Here is a 25,748-nt window from a genome sequence, read left to right as displayed (position 1 = left end):
CTCATGCTAATCCATTTCTTTTATATTTTTTCCTAAACCTCCAAGATGCTGAACATCTTTAGCCAGCTATTGTTTCAAGATCAACCCTGCAAAACAAAAACATTTTATTTTTATCCTCACCAGCTGCACAACTTTCCTCCTCAAATTACCTCTATCGACGTTTCAAGATTAAAATGACTGTCTGAACTGCAAAAATGTGTTTTTATACTGAGATAGCTAGCTAAATGTAAAAAGATAGTTACATACAGAATACCACAAACAGAAAGGTAGAGAATTTAAGACTATAACTCTTTCTGAAGACCTCAATTTTTTTTTCTGAATGCTAAAAGAGATTTTTTTAAGTCCCTCAGAATCCTCTAAAGTTAAACTGTTGCTAATGAAATCCTGCACACAAACAGCTAATAATAAAAAAAGAAAAAAGCTTGTAACGCTGTCGTGAGCTTGTGCTTACCTAATAAATGAAGCATATCCAAACTTCCTATTTTTGGTGTTGAGAGAGAAAAGAGCTGTTGGTATTGACATAAGATACCAACCGATTTAATAGGAGTTACTTATTTAATAGGAAAGTGAGGGATCTTGAACCAGTGAAACTGTGAAGCCTTGTCTGACAAAAAATATCAATGACTTCAACAGGAACTGCATATTGCATGGGGCTGCATGAGGGATGCAGGCAGGCAGGTGAGCAGGGGAATAGAGGAAGGAAGAGGAAAGGAAAGTCAAGTTAGGACACAGAGTTTTAAAGAATATGAATATGAGTCCTGTGTAAGAGGGGGAATTTCTATGAAATGCCTCACTTTCTCTAGTCTATTCTACTGTCACAGCAGGCACAATTCTTGGTATCAACATAGTAGCACTGACTTATAAGGAGCGTGACATACTACAGCAGAAATCAGAGCTCCTGACCACTGCTGAACTGAAGAGCAAGCACAGTGCTAACTTCTGAGATTTATATCCATTTTCTCCTGTCAGTAGGTTTTGGGGTTTTTTTTTATATGCAGTAGTGGCTATGAGTACAACTGTACTGGAGGGATGATAACTCATGGAAAGGAGATTTTTTTTTTTGGAACTCAGCAGCTGGCAGTAAAGACCAAATGATGTTGCCTGTATTGCTACTTCAGGAATATTGTATTTATTGCAGTGTGTTCCCTATAGTGCCAGAAAAAACAGGTTAGCTTTCTCATCTTGTTTAAAAAAGGTCTGACTTTTTTTGACCAGACTGAGTGGCTACTTCTTATGGCCAGCATCTAGTAATAGCTGAGTTCTCCTCAAAGGTAAATCACACTGTTAAGATTTTTGTTTTAAGGCTTGGCTGTCATTTTTTTAACCTTTGTGAAATGTTTTTAATTTATCTACATTCTAGCAGGATTCAAGTAGGTCTATTACGGCTGTTGGCATTCATTTTAGCTTTGGTAATCTCTAAGCAATCATTTGTCCAGAGCATTTTTCTTGGATACCAGGCAGGAACTGCTAAAAATCCAGTGCTGTCGAAGCACAGAATTGCAGTCCAGGGAAGCCTGTGGGAGCCTAAGCTGCTGGGAAGGCAGGAGCTCAAAAGCCCTCCACTGGCAGTGCAGTTGAAAAGGGATCTCCTGATTTGCATTGGTCTTCAACTACCTACCCAGAAAGGAGACTAAGAAGACAGGGGAGACTAAGAGGAGGGCTTAATTTCTTCTTCATAAGGAATGTTTTCTATTACCTCATTGCCTAGATTTTAAATTTATGTACAGTTTCCTGCATATACATATAAAGAAAACTTAAGGTTACATCAAGAGATAAATAGGCATCCACAAGCAAAGAACAGACCACATAATACCAGACAACGTAAGGAAACTAAAATGTGACTTAAGGCATGTCTTTGTCAATAAAGTAAGCATGGCTTGGGTATAGGTGAAAGGGAAAGTGCAAGCTGTAGGGTTTGCTTTTTTCCAAGCGTACTTATGGCATGAGCACCAGCATCCGCACCATGTTTATAAAAGGTCCCTCCCCCTAACAGAAGAGCCACCATCCATTTTCTTAACAGGAATCTTTAAACTTGGCTAAGCTTGGAAACCTGGAATTTTTTCCTGTAAAGACAGACCTTGCATTGGCTCATTGTATCAGAGAGCCTGGTCCTGGATTAAAGCATTCTGAGGGAGAATAGGAACAAAGAGGAAAGAAAGACAGAAACATTGAAAGGCAGAGCACGAGTGGGTGAGCTAGCAAAAAAGTTAACTGTTCACCTGGATCTTTAACAGCCAGGAGGATGAAGTCCATTTGTCATTACGACTAACTACAGGAGATAGATCTAACTGCTGTGAAGCTGCCAAAGACTCCTGTGTGCCCATGCTTCATGAAACTGGTACATGATTCATCTTGCGGCTACAGTTTAATAGCAGCAGTTCACATTTTGAAGCCTGGATAGGCTCACATTTTTCTCTCTTTTTGTCATAGGTGCATAACTTTCCATTATAGGGTTGGCTGGAAAACAGCAGTTCCACTTAGCAAAAATTTTCAAAGTTTGAATGATTTTGTTCCACGTTGACATAAAAAACAACTGCAGCCTTTCAAAATGTCTTTGAGAGAGCTGTGGGCAGAAGAGGGGAAAGTCAGACAGACTAACCTGTCAGGGGAACAGACGACTGACCAGTTTTTGTAGGCAAGGTTCAAGACCTCGCTCTGACAGATTCACAGTGGTGTTCACCCTACTTAAATTCAAGCTTTTAACTCAGCTGTAGCTGCCTACTATGGTCAATGGAAGAAGATTTCCCCTCAGAGAGGCTAATTTAGAGCACATAAGGTAGGCTTTTCCTCTAAATCACCTTTGATAAAGCAATTTCGGTCTGTGTTCCATTTATAACATAGGGAGACTGAACTACTAACTTAACTGCCTAAAGTTGGTCTCTAATTACAGCTAAGGCTGTACGATTTAACCTAGGATGCATTTTTATCCCCTTTTTACTGGAAATTTCAGCTGCAACCAGGGAAAGCTTCCTGACAAAAGTTTGCACAACCAAGAAAACGGAACATTTCCTCAAAACCAGAAGTTGTGACATAAAAAAAAAAAGGCATTAAAAAAAAAGCACTCAACAAGCACACATTTCACTGGAATTTTCGTTACCAGAAATGTCTGGCAAATCATTACAAGTCACCTTATGTTTATTTGTAAATAATTCCTTAATTAGAGAATTTGAATTAAAAGAGGATGTGTGAACATAAGTGAGAAATGAGCTACACGCACTTATAAATAATATAAATAAGTACACTGAGGTACAACAAAAATTGTATATGCTGCATCCTTGAGTTGATTGATACTGGTTGGTAACTTAAGAGTAGGTGCATTTTAAAAACGCACATGGACCTGAACGTCTTAACAACTGGATCCTCAATTTACCTGCACAGAAGTCAGCGGCACTCTGCCAAGTTTACCATGTTGAATTTTGCTTAGTATATTTAGTATATTTTGTTTACTTGTGAGGACAGAGATGCCCAGTCTAAGGCCATTTCTCACTCTGTGTATACACAAAGGCAAGTGAGGCTGGGTCAAAGTTTTCAGCCTCTCAGTTCAATCCCAAGACACTTTGGTTCTGAGAATCACTACCACAGCATTTAAACTGGCAGGGAAAACGCTGGCAAATCAACAACTAATAGTACAGCTATATATGTGATGTTTGAGGAGGTGACTTGTATGAACTATGCCAGAAATCTGACTCTTGGCCAACAAAAGCCAGTGCCTCCCTTCACCATGCATGAGCAATTTTTGTAAAAACCAAATGAAGTTAAATACTGGGGTAATGGAGATGCAAGTCTGTCTCTGAGATCATATTCAACAGTATTTGCTATAACTACCTGTCAGGTTGACTTTGCTCTCTCACCTCAGCTGTGCCTCCATAGCATACATTTCTTTGTCTCACTCTGATGAATAAGCTAAGAAAAAAATATTCTAAATGCTGATTTTAATGGCTTTGTGAATACCATTTTATAGTATTTTGCTCCTTTCTGAATTAAACCTAATCATCAGTTACTACAGGTCAGCTGCATTTTGCTTTTCTATTCAGAACACTAGACTGCTAAAATGATCTTTATTAATAAAGCAGTGCATGTGTGGCATTTTAATAAAGCTTTTAAATGGCACTCAGAAATGGAGCATATTATGTCTACAGAAAAGAAAAGCATTCAAGTTGTCACTGTTACTCGCCTAAAGGACTCTGTCTGCAATTCCATATTGAACTTGCAGCCTCCTGCGGCTGGGAAACTCCTCTCTCTCACAATTATTCATGCTATGGTATTTTTAAGTTTCACCACTGCAGCCCCTAAACTGTAACACTTCCATTTGACAGTGTTTAGCAAACTACTCTCATCAGTTAAAAACAGGTCAGTTAAGAAATGCTGACCTGTCAATGGGAAAACTTCTATGAGCATCTAGCACATTTACGTGAGACTTACAGACATGAGACTCATTTTTTTAAATAAGAAGATATGCAAGCCATTTGTCATCTTTAACTGCTGATATCAAAGACACAAGAAGTCTGCTTTTTAGACATCCATTGTAAGTATGTTTCGCAGGGTTCCTGAATTGAATTCCCTGACAAGGAACATGTATTGTATCAGTTGGTCTACTGAATCAAGGGAGTTTCCTCGAGCAGAGGCATAGGAAGGAAAGGAAAACAAGGTCAACTTAATTCAGTCATTCACACATAGACTTCTCATTTTCACAGCTAGTCCTCTTTGCTAATGAACATGCAGAGTCTGCTTATGCTTCAGCTAGAATACAGACATTCGCTTGCCTGGAAAAGGCAGTGCTCATTTAACATTGAATGACCATTTGCCTATGCAACTGGAAGTCGTGCAGGACTGAATACTGTGTTAAGAACATTCAACTCATGTGCTCACATCTGAAAGATTAATCCTCTCCCTGACAAACATGAGCACAAATTTATCAAATATGGAGTCTTCTACCTATCAACAGTATACAGCAATGGCTCAGGTAGGCGATAGGAGAAATGCTCATCATATAAGGAATTACAGTTTTCTACCAGGTGTTTATGATTTACTTCCATTTAAATTAAATAAAGTGTAAAGGAAAAATGAACCTCTAAGCCAAGTTTTGGATTTCAAGAGGATAGCCTTTGATGTGCTACGTTCCCTTGAAGAAATTCCAAGCCTTCAGCACTCTCAGCTCCTGAGGGATATATTTTAGACCACATCACACTTTCGAGTGTGACACAGAAGGACCTAAGCTAGTGTCTGTCTGAAGATATGAAGGGCTTAGCAGTGGTCTGGAAAGCAGCACAGCTGCGTAAGCAGGTCACTGCATCTGCTAACAAGTGCTGGCTCTCAACAAGTACTGAGTGCTGATGAACCCAGATGACCATGGGTTATGGAACAGCCTTGGCCTTTGCTAGCCTTGAGGTATCAGGTTAGAGACATGCTCCTTTGATAAAGATGACTGATCAGAAATGGTCAGACGCTTAGATGTGCATGGATGTGTAAGAGGAGTAGAATTTCTTCAAAGCAAATCTGTAAATACTACCTGGAATATGAAATGAAAAGAAATAAAAAGATTCTGTGAATGTGTGCTCCTGGCAAACTGCATGAAAATAGTTACCTCAAAAAGGAAATCTGGAATAAGCAAAGAGTCCACAAAGAATGGTGGGGAGGGGAACAAGAGAAAGAAAAAGAGAAAAAAACCTGGTGTGCAAATAAAACTGGAGCTTTCAGGCACGGTTCCTAGGTGTAAGCATGTTAATTGTCAAGAAAAGCTGAGTGAGTCCTTGCAAAAGGTATTTAAGGAAATGTCAATGGATTGATTCAGGCTAGGGAAAGCAGAAGAAGAAACAGGCTGTGGTACAGTAAGGGTGGGATAAAAGGCTGGCTCAGAACTTAACAAACACTTCATCTTATTTTCTTCCCAGAACAATGATCCTGGGGCAAAATAATAGGAATAATAGGAAAGAGGTTGCAGAAATGGATGGTATGACATTAAAAAAAGCAGTTCAATGTGTCTGCTGAGGTGAAAGGGAGAAAAGAAACCAGTTAAACTCCATTACAAAATTTTACTTTGGAAGTCTAGGAACAAGTTTTCTTAACAAGCTTTATCAAGCAGGAAATGATACAAAGTAAAATAGAAGTCTGTTTCAAGAAGTAGGAAAAGCGACCTCAGCAAATATAGATTTGTAGATCTGACCTCAATAATGCTTGACAAAAATGAAAAAAAAGAAAAAAAAGGTAGATCCTCCTAGACTAGTTGTCTTGGATAAGACAAACAATTTTCTAGACAAAGAAAATGTTTTAAGTCAAAGGCAGATTCTCTCTATTTGGATTTCATTAAAATTATTGAGTATGCTACCAAAAGGGTATCTATTAGCCAAGAGTGAAAAGACGAGAAGTAGTGAAGAAATTTTAAGGAAAGTTCAATGGGAGATGGTTACTGTTGAAAGAAAAGTACTAGGTTGAAAGAATGTTGTTGGTGGAGTTCTTCAAGGAACAACACTGGCCTAGTCTTAGGGTCAATCTTGCTCTCTGTATTTTTATTACTGAATTTGATGCAAAGATTAGGCAGGTCATAAGGCCACTTCCCTCTGACATGAGGTTGGAGGCACTGTCAAAACTGAGGAGGCCTGGGGGTTGAGGGATGGAGTCATAGAAATGTGATGAAATTCAGCTGTGGAAATGCAAGCTTGTGCACCTGAGACCTGATCCAAACCACTCTAGATGAGGACAGAAAAATCTATCCTGAATCCCCTGGAAATTACAGAGAAATAGCATGGAGACCTCTGGTTGACCAAGGGGTGACAAGGAGACACAAACATCAGAAGCACGGTTTCTGGGAAAATTAGTGAAGCATTAGTGATACTGTACAAGACCTCATGTAGAATACCATACACAAATTCAGTCACCCTTTTTCAAGAAAGATTATTCAAAATTGAAATAGGTGTATGGATCTACTACTAGAATGAGATGAAGAACAGAGAGTTTATCTCATGTCAGCCTGGCTTGTTTAGTATAGAAAATAAAAGCTTGGGAAGAGATTTAAAAGTCTATTCTTACATGATGGAAACCTGCACCAAGAATGGAAAAAAGATGTTAAGCTAAAGGAACATTATCAAAATTACAATGCTACATAAGCTGGCCAGAAATAAACTTAGACTGGAATTAGAAGGGGGCAGAGGTCATCCCTTAGCCATCAGAGCATCCAGGTGTTGGGAAAGCCTTTTAAAAGTAGTGGCAAAACCTGAATTCAACAGGATTACTTCATGAAAAAGAATACAGCACAAAAGACTGAGATGGTAGGACTGGACTGTCTTCCAGCTTTGAAAACAACTTGTTTTGTTCAGTGAAAATTTGCACTTTTTAGTAAATCCATTTTTTTACCACACCAGATTTCAGTCCAGTCATCTTTAGTTGCTGAAAGGTAATAGACATTTTCTTCATTTTGTCTACGTCGAAAGTGTGGATAGAAGAGAATGAACTGATCACATATCTATTTTGATATCTTAGATATCTCAATGTGCCTAGGAACTGATCCGACATATATATCAAAGCGAAAACAATACCAGAGTGTTTTAGTCAGAAAAAGAGTAAGAAAGAGAAAAAAGTCAAAATAAATGTAAATACAAGAACAAGCCTGCTCAAGAAATTATTGATAGGGTAGAGTATTACTTTCCTGCTCTTAATGAAATCTTCCTGTACATAATTTGTCCTAATACTTCATTAAAACACATAAAAATACTTAAGCTCATTTCTTTCCCTTAGTCTTACCTTCACAGTACATACTCACCATTTTACGCAGAGGCATGGAGGTAAGATTAAGGAGAACCGTTTTTTTTCTTCCCCTTTCACAGGATTTTTTAAAGCTGTTTGGTATTCCTTTGAAGACTACAGCAGTAGTTTACATACTGGATATTTATCACTGGTGTGGAGCGTGAAACACTAACTGTACACCATACTCCCTGCCCTTTTAAAATATTAATTGATGAGTAACCATCTATGGAGCCTCATAAAGTATTAACTCTTTAAGTGGGGAAATTCTCTGCTTAACAGCATAGCACAAATCCTACATGATTTAAATCCCACGCAATCCTATTAAAATCCAAAGAGTTTCAAGCTGTTTTACGTTAGTTCCATATCTAATATTAACACCTGGTTTTGAAACCTCATGTAAGCAATATTGCTGTATTGGACCAGCAGGACAGGGGAAAGTAAGTTCAATCTTCTTGACCTATGTGGGGATATACATGAATGAAGGCTACATCTTGAACTTCAATGCTTAATCCTTTTCTTGGCTTGCTACTTTTCAGCAACTTCCATTTTATGTAGCATGTATCAGGTTAGCTAGTGTTTGAACAATTGTGCTACACCTCCTGAATTGCCATACCTGAATTTGAAGATAATGGTCTGCATTTCCCTGAATACTGGCCACTGGATAGTCAGTATATGCAAGTGTCAGACTGAGACAGACACATTTATTTTGTGAAATACATAGTCCAGATGCTATATTTATTTGGAGTTCTAGTTCCTCTTTTTTTTTATTTTTGATTTTTCAGCTACTCAACTTACCTAACTGACCTGAGTGTAAGCAATTTGTTAGGCCCACGAATTTGTGGTTCAGAGGAAAATTTTGAAGCTATCACACCAAAGATGTGTGACTGCAATACATAACAATTGTAGGTGGACTTTTTATAAAGTAGATGGAAAAGGGCAAAGCTGTGAAAAAAACATTTGGTCTTCACAGATGCAGAATCATAGAATCATAGAATGCTTTGGATTGGAAGGGCCCTTTACAGGTCACCTAGTCCAACCCCCCTGCAAGAGCAGGGACATCTTTAACTAGATCAGGTTGCTCAGAGCCCCATCCAACCTGACCTTGAATGTTTCCAGGGATGGGGCCTCCACTACCTCTCTGGGCAACCTCTCCCAGCACCTCACCACCCTCATTGTAAAAAATTTCTTTCTGCATTCCAGTCTATATCTGCCCTCCCTTAGTTTAAAACCATTGCTCCTTGTCCTGTCACAACAGGCCTTGCTAAAAAGTCTGTCCCCGTCTTTCCTATAGGCCCCCTTCAAGTGCTGGAAGGCTGCTGTAAGGACTCCCCACAGCCTTCTCTTCTCCAGGCTGAACAACCCCAACTCTCTCAGCCTGTCCTCATAGGAGAGGTGCTCCAGCCCTTGGATCATTTTCATGGCCCTCCTCTGGACCCGCTCCAACAGATCCACGTCTTTCTTGTACTGAGGGCTCCAGAGCTGGACGCAGTACTCCAGGTGGGTCTCACCAAGTCCTTTTCCATAGGGCTGCTCTCAATCACATCATCCCCCAGCCTGTATTGAAACCGAGGATTGCCCTGACCCAGGTGTACGACGCTGCACTTGGCCTTGCTGAACCTCATGAGGTTCACACAGGCCCACTGATATCCACTGATATCTACAAATAAGTAACTTTTACATGACAGATTACCTGCAATGGCAGGGGCAGGGCTTGATACCCCTTCTGGGGTGTATGAGAGAGCCTGAAAGATGTTTAACATGCTTGAAATGAAACACTAATAGCTTAAAGATCAGCAGTGCTGACCAACCCTGCAACCCTGCTAGCTCAAACATGATAGATGCTCGGGACCCCTTAAAACTTAAAAGTGGTAGGGAATTTTCTAAGATGTACTTATTGTCTATGAATACCACCAGCCATTATTCACAATACAGGGATAATGACTTGACTCACACCTAAAGAAACCAGCAGATGGGCTCCTTCCTCTTCATATAGAAATGTCAGTTAAATATAAGAAGGATAAAGCTAACAGAGTTATGTGCCAACTACGCCAAAACATAAAGAAATATTGCCAGGTGTTGGAATCTTTTCTTTAGACACATACTCCCTCAAATTTTAGTTTTCTTTACTAAATTCCAAGGTACCTTTATATAAGAGACATCAGAAATATGATCTCTGACTGCTGCCACTACATTTCTGCTTATATTGCTAAGTTAGTGATTGTACAAGTGTGCAGTGTGTCCTTAATTGCTACCACCAGGAAGAAATTTTCCTTAGGATTCATTAGCTAATGACTTCCTCCCTCGCTGAGTGGTAAATCTACAAAAGTCTTTGGCAAACTGGTCATTTGCCTTTGTGGAAGCCAGATGTGAAGGACCCAAACAGGTGGGAGCCATAACTACAAACATATGCATGTAATAGAATCAGCAATTACATGTATTTGTATGACACCCTCATAAAATTATTCTCCTAATAAACTTTAAGTATCCACTCAAGTCATACTTAGGTATGAAGTGAACGTTTTCAAGAGCCAATAAATTAATTTAATAAATTAATTATTAGTTTTGCAACATTCTTAACCATTCAAGCTCTAGGGTTTTTAGCACAGTAGCAGTATATATACTTCTACAGGATGGCCCAGTTACAGCGTGTTTGCTACCCTCTGAACACCTATTTGAAGTTATATTAATGAGACAGTACACTGGAGGTGCTATGTGTAAAGTACTTGAGGACACATAATCCAAAAGACACAGTCACGTTATACAGCAATATATATACACTATGCCATAAGGCAAACATGTACTTAGAAGATGTAAATGGATTTGCTCTTAGGGCTCAGGAAACATGGTGACTTGAAACTGTATTTGAATTTCCTCATTCTGAGCAGTTGTACTGAAGTCCAGGTGTTAAGGTGTTCATGATGAGGAGGACATGCATGAGAGTCTAGTCTTCCAGCTTTCAGCATCCAAGTGTGCTCACCTGTAACTATGCTCCTAATCCACAGGAAAAGGCGGTGGGAGGCTTTAGCATTTATTAAAGAGTGAGTTGCTTTCCTGTGGCAGGGGCGTGTGACTAACACGTGAGAGTCATTCTTCCAAATTTCAGCTACTTGGTAGCAGCCCGAAGTTCTGCATCCCAAACTCATGCTAGGCAGGAATTGCAATATCTCCTCTGTGTCATCTTCTGAGTACAGTCTGGAGTGTGACAGATAAAACTCTTTTTCTGGACTTTGGTACTACAAGGGACTATGTGCCACAGTTATCTACGATTACACAGGACTGGAAGTAAGCTTGCTACATTAGTTCTACATTAGTTTTTCAAAACTGTTTTTCCGCTGAAATGTTTTCAAATGCATTTTGAAGGTTGCTATTATCCATGTTGTTTCTGTTCCTATATTTGGAGTCATAATAGTGTTTTGCCACAGAAACAAGTCATTGTGGGGTAATCAGATACTGCACAAACTGTTCTGCAGTAACTGCAGCAGACATGAACTTGTTAACCTATGCAACCTAACCTGAAGAAAGCTTAGCCCTCTGTGAATGACAGGATAGCTCCCTCAGCAGGGGAAACTGTGGGATAAAAGCTTGCACACAGGCCTTTGGCACACCCTGACATGCCTTTGTCAAAGTCTTTAGCTTTTGAAGTACATCAATTCTCTTAGAAAAAAAAAAATAGCACAAACAACATCTTTATGAAATCATTGAGAATTTTTCCATCCTGCTGTTTACTAGGACCAAAAAAAGAAAGCTTATCTCATTACCCCAGTGATCAGAAGGTTCTTTTGACTCCATCTACGTCCACAATACAGCATGTTTTCTGATCATATTTGCAGTTCTAAAATGTAAATAGGCAGATTATATGTTTACTAAAAATATCTGTATGCAAGTAATGGCATCAAGTGCACAGTCATAGCTTTTGCCTATTCCAGTGTAGTGTTTCAAATGCTCACAAGACGGGAAACATTGATGATAATAACGTTTGATTATAAACCAGTTTGTAGTCTATTTGTTCTCTGGCCAGATGTGCCTAATTCCTGTTGTCATCCTTGCAAGAGCATGGATGCACAAACAGCAAGAAGGAACCCTTCATGCAGCACCTCACTTTCTCTCAGTTTAGGATTCATGCTGGTCAGTTTGTTTTGGGCACAGCACTCTGTGACCAAGTGGGAAAGTCCCTCAAGCACCACTGTAATGAAATGCCTGACCATGTGAGTGGCACCTCAAACTCCATAACCACTTGCCCGGCACTGGGTGAGGACCACAGCTGGGAGCATGGGGAGCACACAGCCATCCAGGCCCTGTGCGCAGCCCAGCACATGAGTTGCTGGTGCTGGCAGCGCAGTGAAGGTTCCAGTTACTTTTGGGACCTCACCTGGGGGGCTGAGCTTCCCACTGGCCAAATAACCATTCAGCTATTCCAGACAAGTGGTCGGGGGGTGGGGGGGGGCGGGGGGGGGGGGCGGGGGGGATGGGGAGATTTAGGTACTGATCAACCGGATCCTTTTAGAGCCTGGGGTTAAACCAATAACCCATTTACTTTTCATTTCCCATTAACCAGGAATACTGTAGCAGTGTCCCAGTAGTGCTGAATGTGCCTAGTGAATAGTGTATGCTATTGCTGCTAGGAGAGCTCTTTTCTTTTAAAGGGGCTGTTTTACATAGGGAATACCTTAGCTCTCCTCCTTGGAGTACAGCATCTAATAAAAAAAAAAAAAAATCTCAAAGCCCACGTCAGAACTCTACCCACACAGACAGATAATTTCATCTCACTCTCCAGAAACCTAGCTAGAACTGCAGAATAACGTAGCAGTCTTCCTACGTTAGACCCAGGCAGCCACTGCCTTTAAACTCAGGCCAGCACAAACCTTCCCTGTCAAGCAGCTGTTTTGCTCATACAGTATCTCCTAAGGCTCTACCCAGCTGTAAGCTCCTAGTGACAAGGACCTCCCTGTTTTTACATGTTTACACAGCACACAGCAGCACTATGAAGTTCACAGGAAGATCTGTCAAGTGCTAGCATGTTATCAATCATAAGTAAGTAATAGAGGAACAGTAAAAGCACATTATCCAGGTAAACTGCAAAGAACATTCATTATGTAAGGTTACTACTTTTCTCCCTTTACCTCTCTATCTTCCAAGTAACATACTGGTAGGCAGAAAAACTTTTCATATACAAGTCAGTTAAAAATTCAGAGGCTGTGCCATTTGAGCTGGAAGTTGGTTTTTAGTAAGGTAAACTGAATCACATTTAAAAATTAATAAATAAATAAAAGGCTGTGAAAAAAAATCCTTTTCTGGGTGGTGTACATAAGGATTATTGTGCCAAAACTGTCACTTACATCCTGTTTCAACTGCTGGCTCGTTAAACAGTGAAAGTTCACTGATGGGTCTGCCAGAGAAGGTAAGGCAGGTGAAACACCCCAAGCCCCCAGGCAAAATTCTCTTCTCTGAACCTGTGAGAAAAATCAGTCTTTCCAACCATGAACAAAACCCTTTAAGAGATCTCTTGCTTGGTGTGAAAATAGCTAACAACACATATTGGCATCGATCCCCTCCCTGAGCCCCACCACTCCCCCAGGCCCTTACTGTAATAAGGAGGAGAAAACACAAGCAAAAATCCCCAAACCCAAACATCTCAAAAGGCAGGTATTTTCCCAGTTCAGACTCCTGAGCTGCCCAGGTGACAGGGAAAATTCAGAAGTAGGAGTGTCAGAGCAGGCACCGCAATCAGAGGTAGCTCATAGCACTCTACCGCTGATCCTGGCACAGGGGTCCAAATAAAAATCAAAGCAACACATCTCTCTTCAAAACAAAGAAAGAGTAAAAAAAAAAAAAAAAGAAGAAAGATCTCATTCTCTGAGTACCTTTGATTCCTGGCTGGTAGTTGATGCTGGAGAGGGGGGCTGCTCTGTGCTCTCCACTTCATTCTCTTTCTCCACACTATCCACGCTGACTTCAGTCGTGCTGCTCGGAGGAATCATTTTACCTCTAAAACACTGCTACTATGAGGAAAAAAGCTACAGACCTTTCTTGCTTTTTTTCATTTAATGTCCTCTTTCTTCTCTGCTCTTCTAGAGCAAATGAACTCCGACCGCTCGGTTTCACTACATGTGCAAGACTAGAATTCTCTGGATTTTCTTTTTTTCCTTCTCCTCCTCCTCCTCCCCCTCTTTCTCCTCTCCCTCCTTCCTTCCTCCCCTCCCCTATGCAATTCTGCTGCGAGGAAAGTAAGTTATTGATGGCTCTGTAGGTCAGTTGTGTGCCTGCTTCTGTGTTTTCCCCGATCCTCCTCCCCTCCGTGTGAAGCCTGGAGGTGTGGAGCAGAGTCGTGACCGTCAGCCCTGCGATCAGAAGGGAGTGAGCTGAAGCAGAAAGCCCGAGCCACGCGCACACACGCGGGGCACTGGAGGGAGGAGTTGTATTTCTAATGCTGTGAATAGCTTTGGAGGAGCATGTGCTGTCATAGTAGTGAAAGAAAGTAATGCGCGCATGCACACACACACACACACACACATCCACACAGAGAGGCAGGCAGGGTATATGAGGTTTGGAAGCATTTTACCTTTTAACAGGCTGGAGAAGGCAGAGTTTGAAGGGCAGCTTTATATTCTTACGAGACCTTTCCTGAAGGACTCTAGAAACAGAGGAGAAAAACGAGTCGTCCCTTACCTTGTCCCAGAGAAGATTATTTAAAATCCTAGCTACCCAGTGCCTCTAAAGCTCCCACCTTGCCTCATATCCCAAACTTGCTAGCAAGCGTCAGGACAGGAGTCAGGGGAAGAGTCACCTGTGGATCTATGTGTTCTTTGCTCCCCTCCTGGGCAGGGAAGCCCAGCTCTGAGCCGTGCGTGCATAATCAGGGTCAGCTGGAGCTCCCGCTACAGCGCACATCCTATACCTGTAGGTTGTCATAGTGATAACACTCCATCGGGCAGCAACAGACCAGAGGCAGCCGGGAAGGGCCTGCTGGCTTCCCCCAGTGCTGTCATTCCCAAGGATGCAGCACCTGAAGTCATGCTTGGGGCTGCAGTAATACCGGCAGAAGGTCAGCATGACTTTGCTGGCTGGCTCAGTTTGCTTTATATTGCTTGGGTTTTTACCTCTGATTTAAACCTGCTGCAAAGATGCCTGTCAGCTCTCTTCCCTGCTGAATTAAGGTCCGTATTGTGAAAGGTTGAATGGATGCGCTCCCCACCAGACAGATGCTTTGCAGAGAGGCAGCCACTCCATATGGTTGGTGGAGATGCCTCTTTCATTTAAAGAAAACAGAAAAAAGCAACCCAAACATGTTTCCAATAAGCAATACTTACATCCTGGAAAGTGAGAAGAAAAAAACGGTTGCGCAGTTGATCTGTACTGGAGGTACAGGTGTTTGGAGGTGATTTGCTGAGGTCTGAGTCAGAGAGGAGCTTCAGTACCTTGTAGCTCTGGGAGAGGGTATCAGATTCCCTTCCAGTCCCACCCCTTAGAAACAAAACTGCTACCTGGAGCTGCCTTGCAGGCTCCCTCCACCTCAAATAATCTATGCGCGAAAGTGAAGGCAAGTTTTCAAGATAGTAGGGGTTATACGGATGAAAGCCGGAGCAGAAGTTGCCCTGCAGCCTCTGTATTCTTAATAACTATGCAGAAACCAGGAAAAAAATCAGCTTTTCTTTGAATCCATGGTGAATTTTCAGGACTGGCAGTTAGATGGGGAAAAAAAGCTTTATTTCTTTGAAACAGAGCATATAAGATACTGAAATCTTTAGCAGACAATGAATATGAAATGCTGCAATGCTATTTGTACAACTACTTTGGAGCAAAAGTGCATTTTAGGAGTCTGCCAGTAGAACCTATCATTTGGCCTGTAGTCGCTAACACTATTACAGAGATCAAAAAGAGAGCACTGGTTGCTGTTGAGGCAGTGTCAGTGACAATTGAGATTGAAGCAAGGAAATACAGAGCTCGGAGGGGCAGATTTGGCAGGTAAGTAAAAGAATTTATTTCCAAGGGTTTGATTTCTAAAATACAGCAGCGTCTTAGACTGTTCTCTTCAGAGCCGGAGGAATTCTCAAGGTGCAAAGCTGATTTCTTCCACTCAGCAAGTGAGATTTGGGCTTTGCTGTATAATCAGCCTCTTAGCAAAGAGTGGGGACTGGGCAGAGTCACAGTTTGGGAGAATTAGGGCAGCTGTGGGCAATGGAGATCTTGGCAGAGCGACAGCAATTGAACGCTCTAGGTCTGGCAGTGGTATCCTTCCCTGATGGTCCAGCCTAGCACAGCCCAGTCAGGGCCAGGGCATGGGGTCTGCCCTCTGCAAGGACTGTTCTCTGTGCCCAGCAATGTGACAGGTGAGAATCATGAAACTAATTTTTGTCCAGTTCCCCAGCAGTGTTGTGAACCAGTCTTTCCTGTTAAGAGGCTCAAAAACATCTTCTTCTGGTGAACTTGTAGGTCATGTTTAAAATGGACCTGGAGTGGCTGGTTAATAGTTAATGCTCTAAGTGTTGTAAAATCCTGCACACATTTTGTATGAAAAGCTTGTAACGTCATGACTGTGTAAGTGACTATCATACCACTCTCTACTCTTTTTTTTTTTTGTTGTTTTACCAAATTAGTACTAACACCTGCTGCACTCCCTCTCTTCTCCCAATTACTCACTTGTCAACCACGACTGATCTGTCAGTTTCCTGACAATTAGCCTGGGAAAGATGAGTCAAACCTAAAATCTTACCAAAAAAGCAAAAAGGAAAAGAAGCTGGATTTCTTATATTTTTATTTCTTTCCACAGGAGCTGGCTATTGAAAATCAAACATTCGGTATAACAAAACAGACTGATCAAATTAGATGAACCTACATCTCCCTCTCTCTCCCACGCTTCACTCCTGAGAAGTTGGACTTGTGATTACTGCCGATCAGTCTCCAAGTGAAGGTACTTGGCGGAAATGTGAGCACTGCCGCACAGTGCTAAACAAGAGGAAATCGAACAGATTCTCTAGTGAAGAAATGAGTGTAGATTTCTGGAGTGGGGAAAGGCAATTTGGATGCATAAAACATGAGAGTCGATTCTCAGCCCCCAGCTGAAGTTGTTGCACTGTGTAAAGGCACTTGAATTTTGCCTGGATTCACCACCAAGCATTCCCCTGCTGGGTGGTCTGAGGCTGACTGTATGGGTCCTACGCCTTGTCTGTCCTCCCTCCCTCCTGCTCTCTGGCCACACACACAAAGGTTACAGCGTGTGATGCAGAGCACTCCTCTGCACCGGGGCTCCAGCAGTTCCTCCTAAGCTCTGGCTGCAACCCGCACAATAAGAGCATCCCAGAGGCTCCTGGCACCAGGAACATATACACACTGCTGTACTGCCAAGTCCTACCTGCTGTAGAGCTCCACGGTGGCAAGATTAAGCTGATGTAGAGGTTTTGGCCCATGCCACGTTCTTTCACCTTCTTCCGGTACAGACATTCCTCTGAAATATTTGAGCATCTTTCTGCAGAAGGGGTACATGAGTAGAGCTGGATTTCACCAAAAGAAAGATATGAAATCAGTACTTATCAGAAGATGTTATTCCCTTTTAGATCCTATGTATTTACTAGAGAAAAATAAGAAGTAAAAAGGAGAGAGGGAGCTACAGTTGTCATTATTCACTGCCTGGTGCATAAACCGTATCACTTCTTCTGAGCAAAGAGGGTATAAAGGAGCATATAGAGTCGATACTACTGATAAATGGCACTGGTTTAAACCACTATGTACCCCTCTCTAGAAATGTACATAGCAGTGAGGAATCAGGCTGTTGCCACCAAAGCAGAGCCCTCAAAGGAAAGAGGAATTAAGTCTACTGAGAGTCCAGCTTCCAAGAGGATGCAGACTGAGTGCCACAGAAAACTATTAGACACAGAAAAAAGGTTGTACTTCTGGCACTTGCTGTGGCACTTGCACAGGCTTGATCAGCCTCTCCCCAAGTCCCTCAATTGCATTTGTGTTCCAGGTGAGAATAGTAGCTTTATTTCTTAGTCAATTCAATTCTGTCTTTGTGGAAACTGGCAACAGGATGCCCATCTAGTACCATTTGAGATGGGAATTTTACTTTTGGGAATTTACATGGTGCATTTGGCCAGATGTACTGGTGGACGTCTTCAGTAGGCTCTGCTCTCAAATACTCACTGTCGCCCACAGCTGGCTACTAGACTGCAAAGACCAGGCCATTGCTCTAGTGGAGTATCTGCCTGTGTTTCCAAGTAACAGGCTTGTGGGCACTTCTCACCAGCAAGCATTGTACCCATAGAGAAAATGATATTAAAATAGTATCAGGTGGCTTTTTTTTGTTTATAGTCACACCCCCCTTGTTTGCTTTCAGTACAATCTTGACAGTTCATTGAGCAGCTAACATAGTAACCCCCCCCCCCCCCGGACTCTGCTTATCAAAATGCCATCTAAGGGCTACAATCACCACCTCATCAAGCTGGAAGCACAAGCTGATCAATGTTTTGAAAGCATTCCCAGTACTAATGGGATACTGGTGGTTTGCATTTTGACTAAAATGATCTCAAAGTACTTTTTAGAGTTAAAGTATTAAACCTCCCACTGCTCCAGGGAGTGATTATACTGTAGCAAACGAGTAACGGTGGAGGAAGCCAAACCAACAGATTTGTGCTTGTACTTAAGCATGGAGAAAAATGGAACCTCTGCCTGAGTATTAATTTCAAAACCCTCTTTCTCTCAATCCACAGCAATGCTACCGGGAGTGATGCAGAGATCACACTGCATCTTGGGCAACTTGAATCTGTCTTTCAGAGAGATCATGATGAGATTGAAACGCTGCTACCAGACATCTAGACCAGGAGAAAAAAGAATGCTGCATCCTCTTGTGACAGCAAGAAATGTTTGAGAAGGGGAGAAGAGGATGTAATTATGAAAGATGGAATTTAGCCAAGATACAGCATGTAATATGTTCAGTCTTACAAAAAGCATTGCAATACCTTTAAATAACCAGCGACAGTCCCGACCTGATTTTACATCTCTGCTGGCAATATGATTCCTTCTCACTTTTTATAAGAATGCGATATAAAAAGAAGAGGCCCGTGGAATCAGTAGCACCATTTCCTGCGACTCACAGATGCTCCTAGAAATTCCTGCCATTTAATAACCATTTACTGACTCGGTCCAATATGACTGTAGCAGGCATGCCCTGAACCAGTTCAACGGGTTGCTACAGTGGTGATTTAGCCATGTACTAAATCCTTTCAGGGTACCCATGCTCCAAATATTTAAAGAGATAACAAAGATATGATAATTAACATAACCTGCTCCATTCTTTCTGCACTCTGCTTTAACCTCACTTCTGTTTCCTTGGATAGTCATTAAGATTCTTTGGGATGGCTCTCAGTATCTCTCAGAAGGGTCTCATATAATCATCCCATCTCAGCCAGCTCTGTCTACCTCTTTTCCTCAGCCTTTTCCAGGGTAGGGTGGGAAGAATCCCCCACAGGGTCACCACCCTGGATCTTGGGCTTATTTTTTTTTCTGAAAGGCTTTTGATAGAAGGGAGCTTTCAATCGCCTCTTGCTTTCCTAGACCTTCCTTGACCTGAATTGTCCCTTAAATTCCTTTGTCCAGTTGTTAGCCTTTCCAGGCATGAGCTGGGTATTACAGCTTGCAGGGCTTCATTGGATTTGTCTCAGGTTCCTGTTTTCTCCATTCACCCTGGTATTGAATACCGTCATCATGAGCTATTTCTTAACTAATGTCAGTGAAAATGCATTGAGAGCAATGTTTTGCTTAGACTGTAAATAGAATCCAAAATAAGATCTGGCAAACATTCCCAGCATAGCTGGTGGTGAACACAAGGATATGTATATGCATTTTTTTCCATACAGATATATTACGGCTATGCACCAATTTTTAAAAGGCTGTGAGTGCACAGTATTTCCTGTCTTAGGTAGTTACAGCGTGCCTGTCACTGTAATATTTAGGCACAAACATGCATGCTGAATGCAAAATGAACCTCACTGTCAACTGCAAACCTGCAACAGTTGTGCTATCATATTTTGCTTCTGAAGAAAAAAGGATTTCTCAGTGTGCTAATGACCTTTGTCAGGAAACTGAGGCTTTTCTAGAGGGTGTGGTAGAACTCAGTTATGCACAGCAAATCTTTTAAATGCCTTCGGACCCTATAGGATGAAAAGCTTTGTAGAAGTATCAGAAATTATCATTATCTAGATTAACATTCCACTCTATCAGTTTAGTGCATGTGTCAACTGGAATAGAAGCGTGTATGATGAAGGTTGTCCACAATTATATAACTTCTTATAATGATCTATTACAGCTCTTAAACAAGAATAAAGAAAATAAATGTTCAGCTTATTCTAAATCTGATGGGAAAGTGAATATCTTACAGCCCAAATAGGTTGGTTTTGTTCCTTGAATCTTGATAACATGCAAAATTTGAAAGATATTGATGGTATCTCAGTTGTTACCTCTCTACATAGTTACCAGTTTCAAAATAAAAATGGGAAGTAAAATTTGAATTGAGCAAAAAATAAAGGTAAACCTTAAAAACACTGCAAGAGGTTATCTATAATGATTTGTATAATTTTATTTAAAGCAATAAAAAGCCTTAGAATCCAGTGCAAAATTACAATAGGAAGATAAGTTTGTCATCTTGGTAAAGACAAGACTATCACTATCCTATGAGCCTATCAAATATAATCAATACCTTTTTAAAAGGATTCAGGTCAATTTACATATAAAAAATCAGATCTCACTGTTAAGTCTACAAGCAGTGATAAAACCACTAAGCATTGTAGTTGAGAACCTTTCCAACCAGATTTTTTCACAGAAATAACATCCATTTTTTAAAGTGCTCCAGTGCATACAATTGTTATATATTGTTGCTTAAAGCAATAGGAAAGAATAGGATCACTTACTTCCATTTGAAATCTCAACAGAGCGCATTCTGGAGTCATTGCTTCTTTTGATAAGTACATATCACTGCCTCTTATTATTCAAAGGGGTCAAGCTCAGCTGCAAGAGCAAATGATTTCACTAGCAAACATAGTAAAGATTTTTAGAACTACCAACGTCAGAAAAGAAGAGAAATAAAAGAAAAATGAGGGGAAAACTGTCTAACGTATGAGTGCCTTTACCTTCCACGTTCATAACTATTTCTATTCTTCATTGGATTTAAGAAAAAAATCACTTAAGGTTTCCTTATGTTTGTTAGTCATACCACCTGCAGTAATACCACTCTATAATTGTCCTTCTGATGCCTCAAAATGTCTGAAGTGTTCAGGCAGAAAGGGACTGCACACCAGACCCAGTAAGAGCTGGACCTCTCCTGCTGTTTCCATAGAATGGGTTATCTCAAATTCAAATGCCTAATAACTGAGCTCTATGGTTTCAGTCTTTGAGTAAGCAGAGTAATGAAGTATCTTGTAGATTTATCCATATAATTGGTCAAATTGATTTTGATAAGATAACCGAGACAAAGTTACATGAATGATGATTTAGCTAATATATCTCTGTACGATTTTAAAATTCTATTTTCATTTTGTAGTCCGTAATACTTTTGTGTCTTATTAGTCTCTTTTACTGGACCATGAGGAAAGGAGAGACTGCTGAGCAATGAGCATCAGGGTGGCTGAAATCTGGAGGAAAAGCAAGTTACTACAAATTCCTAGAGAGGACTAATATTTGGGATTCTTTAATTTAGCCAAAAGCAGAACTAACAGAACTGAGCACAGGTGGTTGGACATATAGAAATTCAGGGGACTAACAATAAAAGAAAGCAGCAGTTTATGGCAGAAGGGATAGCCATCATCTCATAATGTCAGGGATTGTTTCAAACTGGGGCATTCTTTTGGAATCCCAGGTACAAAGAAATCCAGCAGAATTGGTAGTCCGCTTGCTCAGAACATTCAAGAGATGCAGACATTAGGAAGATACAACTTCAGTCAGAAAAAAACTTTGATTCATGAGAAAATATGAAAAGGAAAGTACTAGTATCAAGCTGGAAAACAACAGATGAGATTGTCTTTCCAAGGGGATGTGACCAGCCCTCAGATATGAACTCCTGCAAACACAGAAAGTTTGTATCTAAATTGTGAGCTCTTCAGGCTAGATACTGTCCTTCTATTTTGAGTTTGTACAGCATCTAGCAGCTGGTTTTGCATTCTGTCTGGTCTTAGGTATTACAGTAAAACAAACAAATAATAATTTTAAAAAGTGGAGGTGTGTCTACTCAATCCCAGCGGCACTGTAAATCTAACTTGTGCAATATTTGGCTGTGTTCAAAGATTTTATCACCAAAATTTTCCCTTTGCTTTCCCCCTGCTCCCCCGCCTCCATTCTCTTATGATAAACAAAGTTCTGCTTTTCTGTACTGATTATTAGAAACTGGAAGAAGTATAAAAATATTTTTAAAAATGAAAAAAGAAACCACAATGGTATTTTCAAGACTGAAAGCTTAAACAAAGACATTGAAGTAAAAAAAGTAGAAGCTAAACGGTAGGGTTTTTATATATATGCATATATGTTCATATGCTGCATACTTAGCACAGTAATGGCTTCATATATTGTAGCCATGTTGAATGATAGACAATAATAGGCAGTAATGCTCAGGAAAGATAGGGGAAAGATCGCTGCAGTAAGGACTCCATACATCAAAAGAAGTAGTGTAGAGAATGACCTGATTTAGAAAAAAATGTCTGCTGTGTATTTGTGTGACCCCCTAATGAGAGCTTTGTGTAGGAAATCTATTTTTATCTTTCACATAGAAAAGCAAAGAATGTGCAGAGCCGTGAATGATATGCTTTAACTGCAGATAGGTGGTAAAGGTTTTGACTTCTTTGGGATATTTTTTTAATCCCATTGCAGCCAGTGGAGTTATAAGGATGCTTGCAATATATCTTAAAAGCCATTTCTCCATGGACTGAAATACACTGTGCTCAAATCATCATGGGATTTTTCAAAAATGCTTCATGGACCTTTCTCTTCTTCCACAGATGTGAAAGCTGCCTTCCTTTGACCTGGACAGCAAAGTTGGACCATAATCGAGCACTTAGCTGAAAATCCTAACACCACTTTGGTCCAAAACAGTTTAGGTCTATTTTCCTTGTTATTATTGGTTTTTTTTATTATTAGGCCCCTAAAAATTACTCCTGGACCCCATGCTCAAAAACAAAAATAAAAGTAATCTCGTGCTGGCTTCACTCACCTCATGTCCATATTTTTACTCCTTAAAAAGTCAGGATTGAAAGCTTTATTCTGCTGAATAAAAACTTTATCTGATCTAAATGCAAAAAGTTATAAGTAGCATAAAATACATGATAACAAGCAGCTGCAACCATTTTTCTTCCAGTCCTTTATTGTTAGGTGTTGTTTGCTTAGCAGCTGGTAAACAGGTTATTAAAAAAGACTTGGGGACAATTTTCCAAAAGACATGAATGACACCATGACTGAGTCCTGAACTTTGGTTAAGAAAAGACAGATAAAGCTAATTTTTAGTTTAAAGAGAACACATCTCCCTCCCACCCAAAGAGGCACATTTTGAAAATTACAGTAAAACCTTCTGTGCCAATTCTAAAAAACATCTTCCCTGAGCAATACAACTTTGCACATGAAGTTTCAGTTCTATTATTCTATTGACAAGCGGGAGTCATTCCCATTCAACTATCAAAAGAATAAATATTTTAAAAGAGGATTATCTTAAAGGGAAATTTTGAGGATGCATGCAAAATCCTGGAACCGCTGAAATCAGTAAAGGTCCCAGGATTTCATCCCTGCAAACAAATCCAGGTGGTTCCAGTTAGGCATGGCTGCTGCTATCTGTGGGAATAAAATGATTCTGAAAAACCAGGCTGTAACAGTTATCTGGCAAACAGATCAGACAGTGCTATTATAGTCAGCATGCAAACCATTTTCCCTGTTAATTATATGCGTCTAATGTCAGAGATCTAATTATCCAAGAAAAAATTAAAATTCCTAAAAGAGCACGGAACTGAAAAAATGGAATACGGCCAAACTTCCCTGAAGTTTTCACTCATGACGATGTTAGCCTGAGAGAGCAACATCAATTTTGACTATGTTTTAACTGTGGGGTCTTTTTTCAAGTGACATGAAAAAAAGGAAAAAATCATCGTGGGGTATATTACTTTCAAATGCGTACCTCTTCCCAGTGCTTCTTGTACCATCTGACTGTACCAAATTACCCTGGCTATTTTTTTCTTTCAGTCATTGTGAGAGAAGCATCCCTGGAAACATACAAAATTAATTGTGAAATACAGTTTTACACCAGTATTCATTTCACCTCTGAGAAGACCACTCACAAATTCCTAGAGCCATGAGGAATATCAATAACTGCTCTGTTAACTATTTAATCTCATCAATTGTGATTGATATCTAAAACAGAAATTCAAGTTTAGGTGAAATTCCTTCCTGAAAACATAAGTTTTCTCTGCATTCATGTTTGGCTTGTTTCATCTAATTCAAGAAATGAAACGGCTGAGTTAGGAGATCTTCTGATGACCAGTATTACTAGGTTCCTTTCCATCTTCCTGCTAGAGGTTCCCTGGACTGAGAACCAGCTATTTCTCCAAGCCTCATGGGGACCATCATCCAAGTCAAGAGCAGGTTTGCATTTGGCAACTTTGTCCCAAGGTTTCCTGCTGAAATACCTTGTCATACTCATAAGTCAAGATGCTATGGGACTGCGCTCTTCAGACTTTTTTCCTTTAAAAATTTAGCACTCAAAAAAAAAAAAAAAAAAAAGGAAAGTGAAGTGAAGACAAAGGTAAATGGAAGAAGAGGGAAAATTCTGTGAAACATCCAGGTATTGGGTTGGCCTGATATTGATTGGTATTCAGCTGGGTTAAACAGCCATAGTTCAGCTGAATTTAGGAAGCTGTGTTAATTTACACAAATGGGTTTAGAAGCATGAAGTAGCATTGGAAAGCAGGTGAGCCAGAACCTAAGTTGCATCCGAAGAAACATATGGAAGTTTCATTTTGATAGCTCTTATAATTTTCTTTAGATCACACCTAAAGTCTCCGTCCTCAGCTTTCAACTTCTCTACTACCAGAGGGTATAATATGAGCTGAGGGCAAATATACAGAAGAATGCACCAAAAGGAGGAATAAGCATTAACTTGACATTAGAGAAACTATATTAACTACATCACCTGGGACCACAGAAGAGACACAAATTAATGGAATCATCGCTCTCATTTTGTAAGTCTACCCGTGAGGGAGCAACTTGACAAAATATCAGTTACTATTTTAAATGACAAAGCCAAACCAATTCGTCTTAGCTGTCAGACATTCCTACTCAGAAAGGACAGTCCCTGCTTTTAGCACACACTTTCCTATTTTCTGTTTTTTTCTATATAGTCTGTGTCACAAAGAAGTGTAACTATTCCAACGCATCTCAGCACAATTTAAAAGCCATGTCCCTGTTTCACCCTCAGGGGTGCCTATTAATTCCCTTCAATGTTACATGTTAGTTCAGAAAACAAGGAGTTTCTGCTTTAATTAGTCACCTTAGTTATCAACTCATATTCCACTATCAGTCCTGGACATGTACATGGTTTATATATTCCCCATAAGGCTACCTTTGATACTGGGGGCCTTACCTAACAAACAGTTTGTCAGGGCTCTCCTCCAACAAATTTAACCCACTATTTTTTTCACTCAGAGAATACCACTACACTATAATCTCTATTGGGATTTACTGGGAGATGTAGAGAAGCATGGTTGTCAGCTTAGGCAGTGTTGTAACCAGCTGGATAGGTTTTCCCAACATGGAGGAGGCGAATTGCTGCTTAGTGAGAGCACTGCTGGTGTCTTGGCCTTTATTAAAGACTCATTGCAGACCTGGTAGAGAGCCATCAGCAGTAAGGCTTCTTGGGTGACAGGTTCTGAATGTATGTAAGCATGCCCCTTTGAGCTGAGGCCAGAGGATCTTCCCTTCCTCCCAAGGTGGGGAAGGAAAGAACATGGAGTTACAGAGTGATTTGTCTACACAAAACCTGTATGCTTGTG

General features: G+C 40.5%; 1 protein-coding gene across 1 annotated transcript in view; it reads right to left on the bottom strand.

The window, feature by feature from the left end:
* STAC (SH3 and cysteine rich domain) overlaps window positions 1-13,718 on the bottom strand; it is a 74,853-nt gene extending 61,135 nt beyond the window's left edge. The window contains exon 1 of the mRNA XM_075495596.1: window positions 13,602-13,718. Within this exon, the coding sequence (XP_075351711.1) occupies window positions 13,602-13,718 (117 nt within the window). The remainder of the gene's footprint in view (window positions 1-13,601) is intronic.
* Between the last annotated feature and the right edge of the window lie 12,030 nt (window positions 13,719-25,748).

This window comes from Mycteria americana, chromosome 2 (assembly GCF_035582795.1).
Source record: "Mycteria americana isolate JAX WOST 10 ecotype Jacksonville Zoo and Gardens chromosome 2, USCA_MyAme_1.0, whole genome shotgun sequence".
Taxonomy (NCBI): Eukaryota; Metazoa; Chordata; class Aves; order Ciconiiformes; family Ciconiidae; genus Mycteria; species Mycteria americana.
The sequence above is the reverse complement of the archived record's forward strand: the minus strand, read 5'-3'. Positions and strand labels throughout refer to the sequence as shown.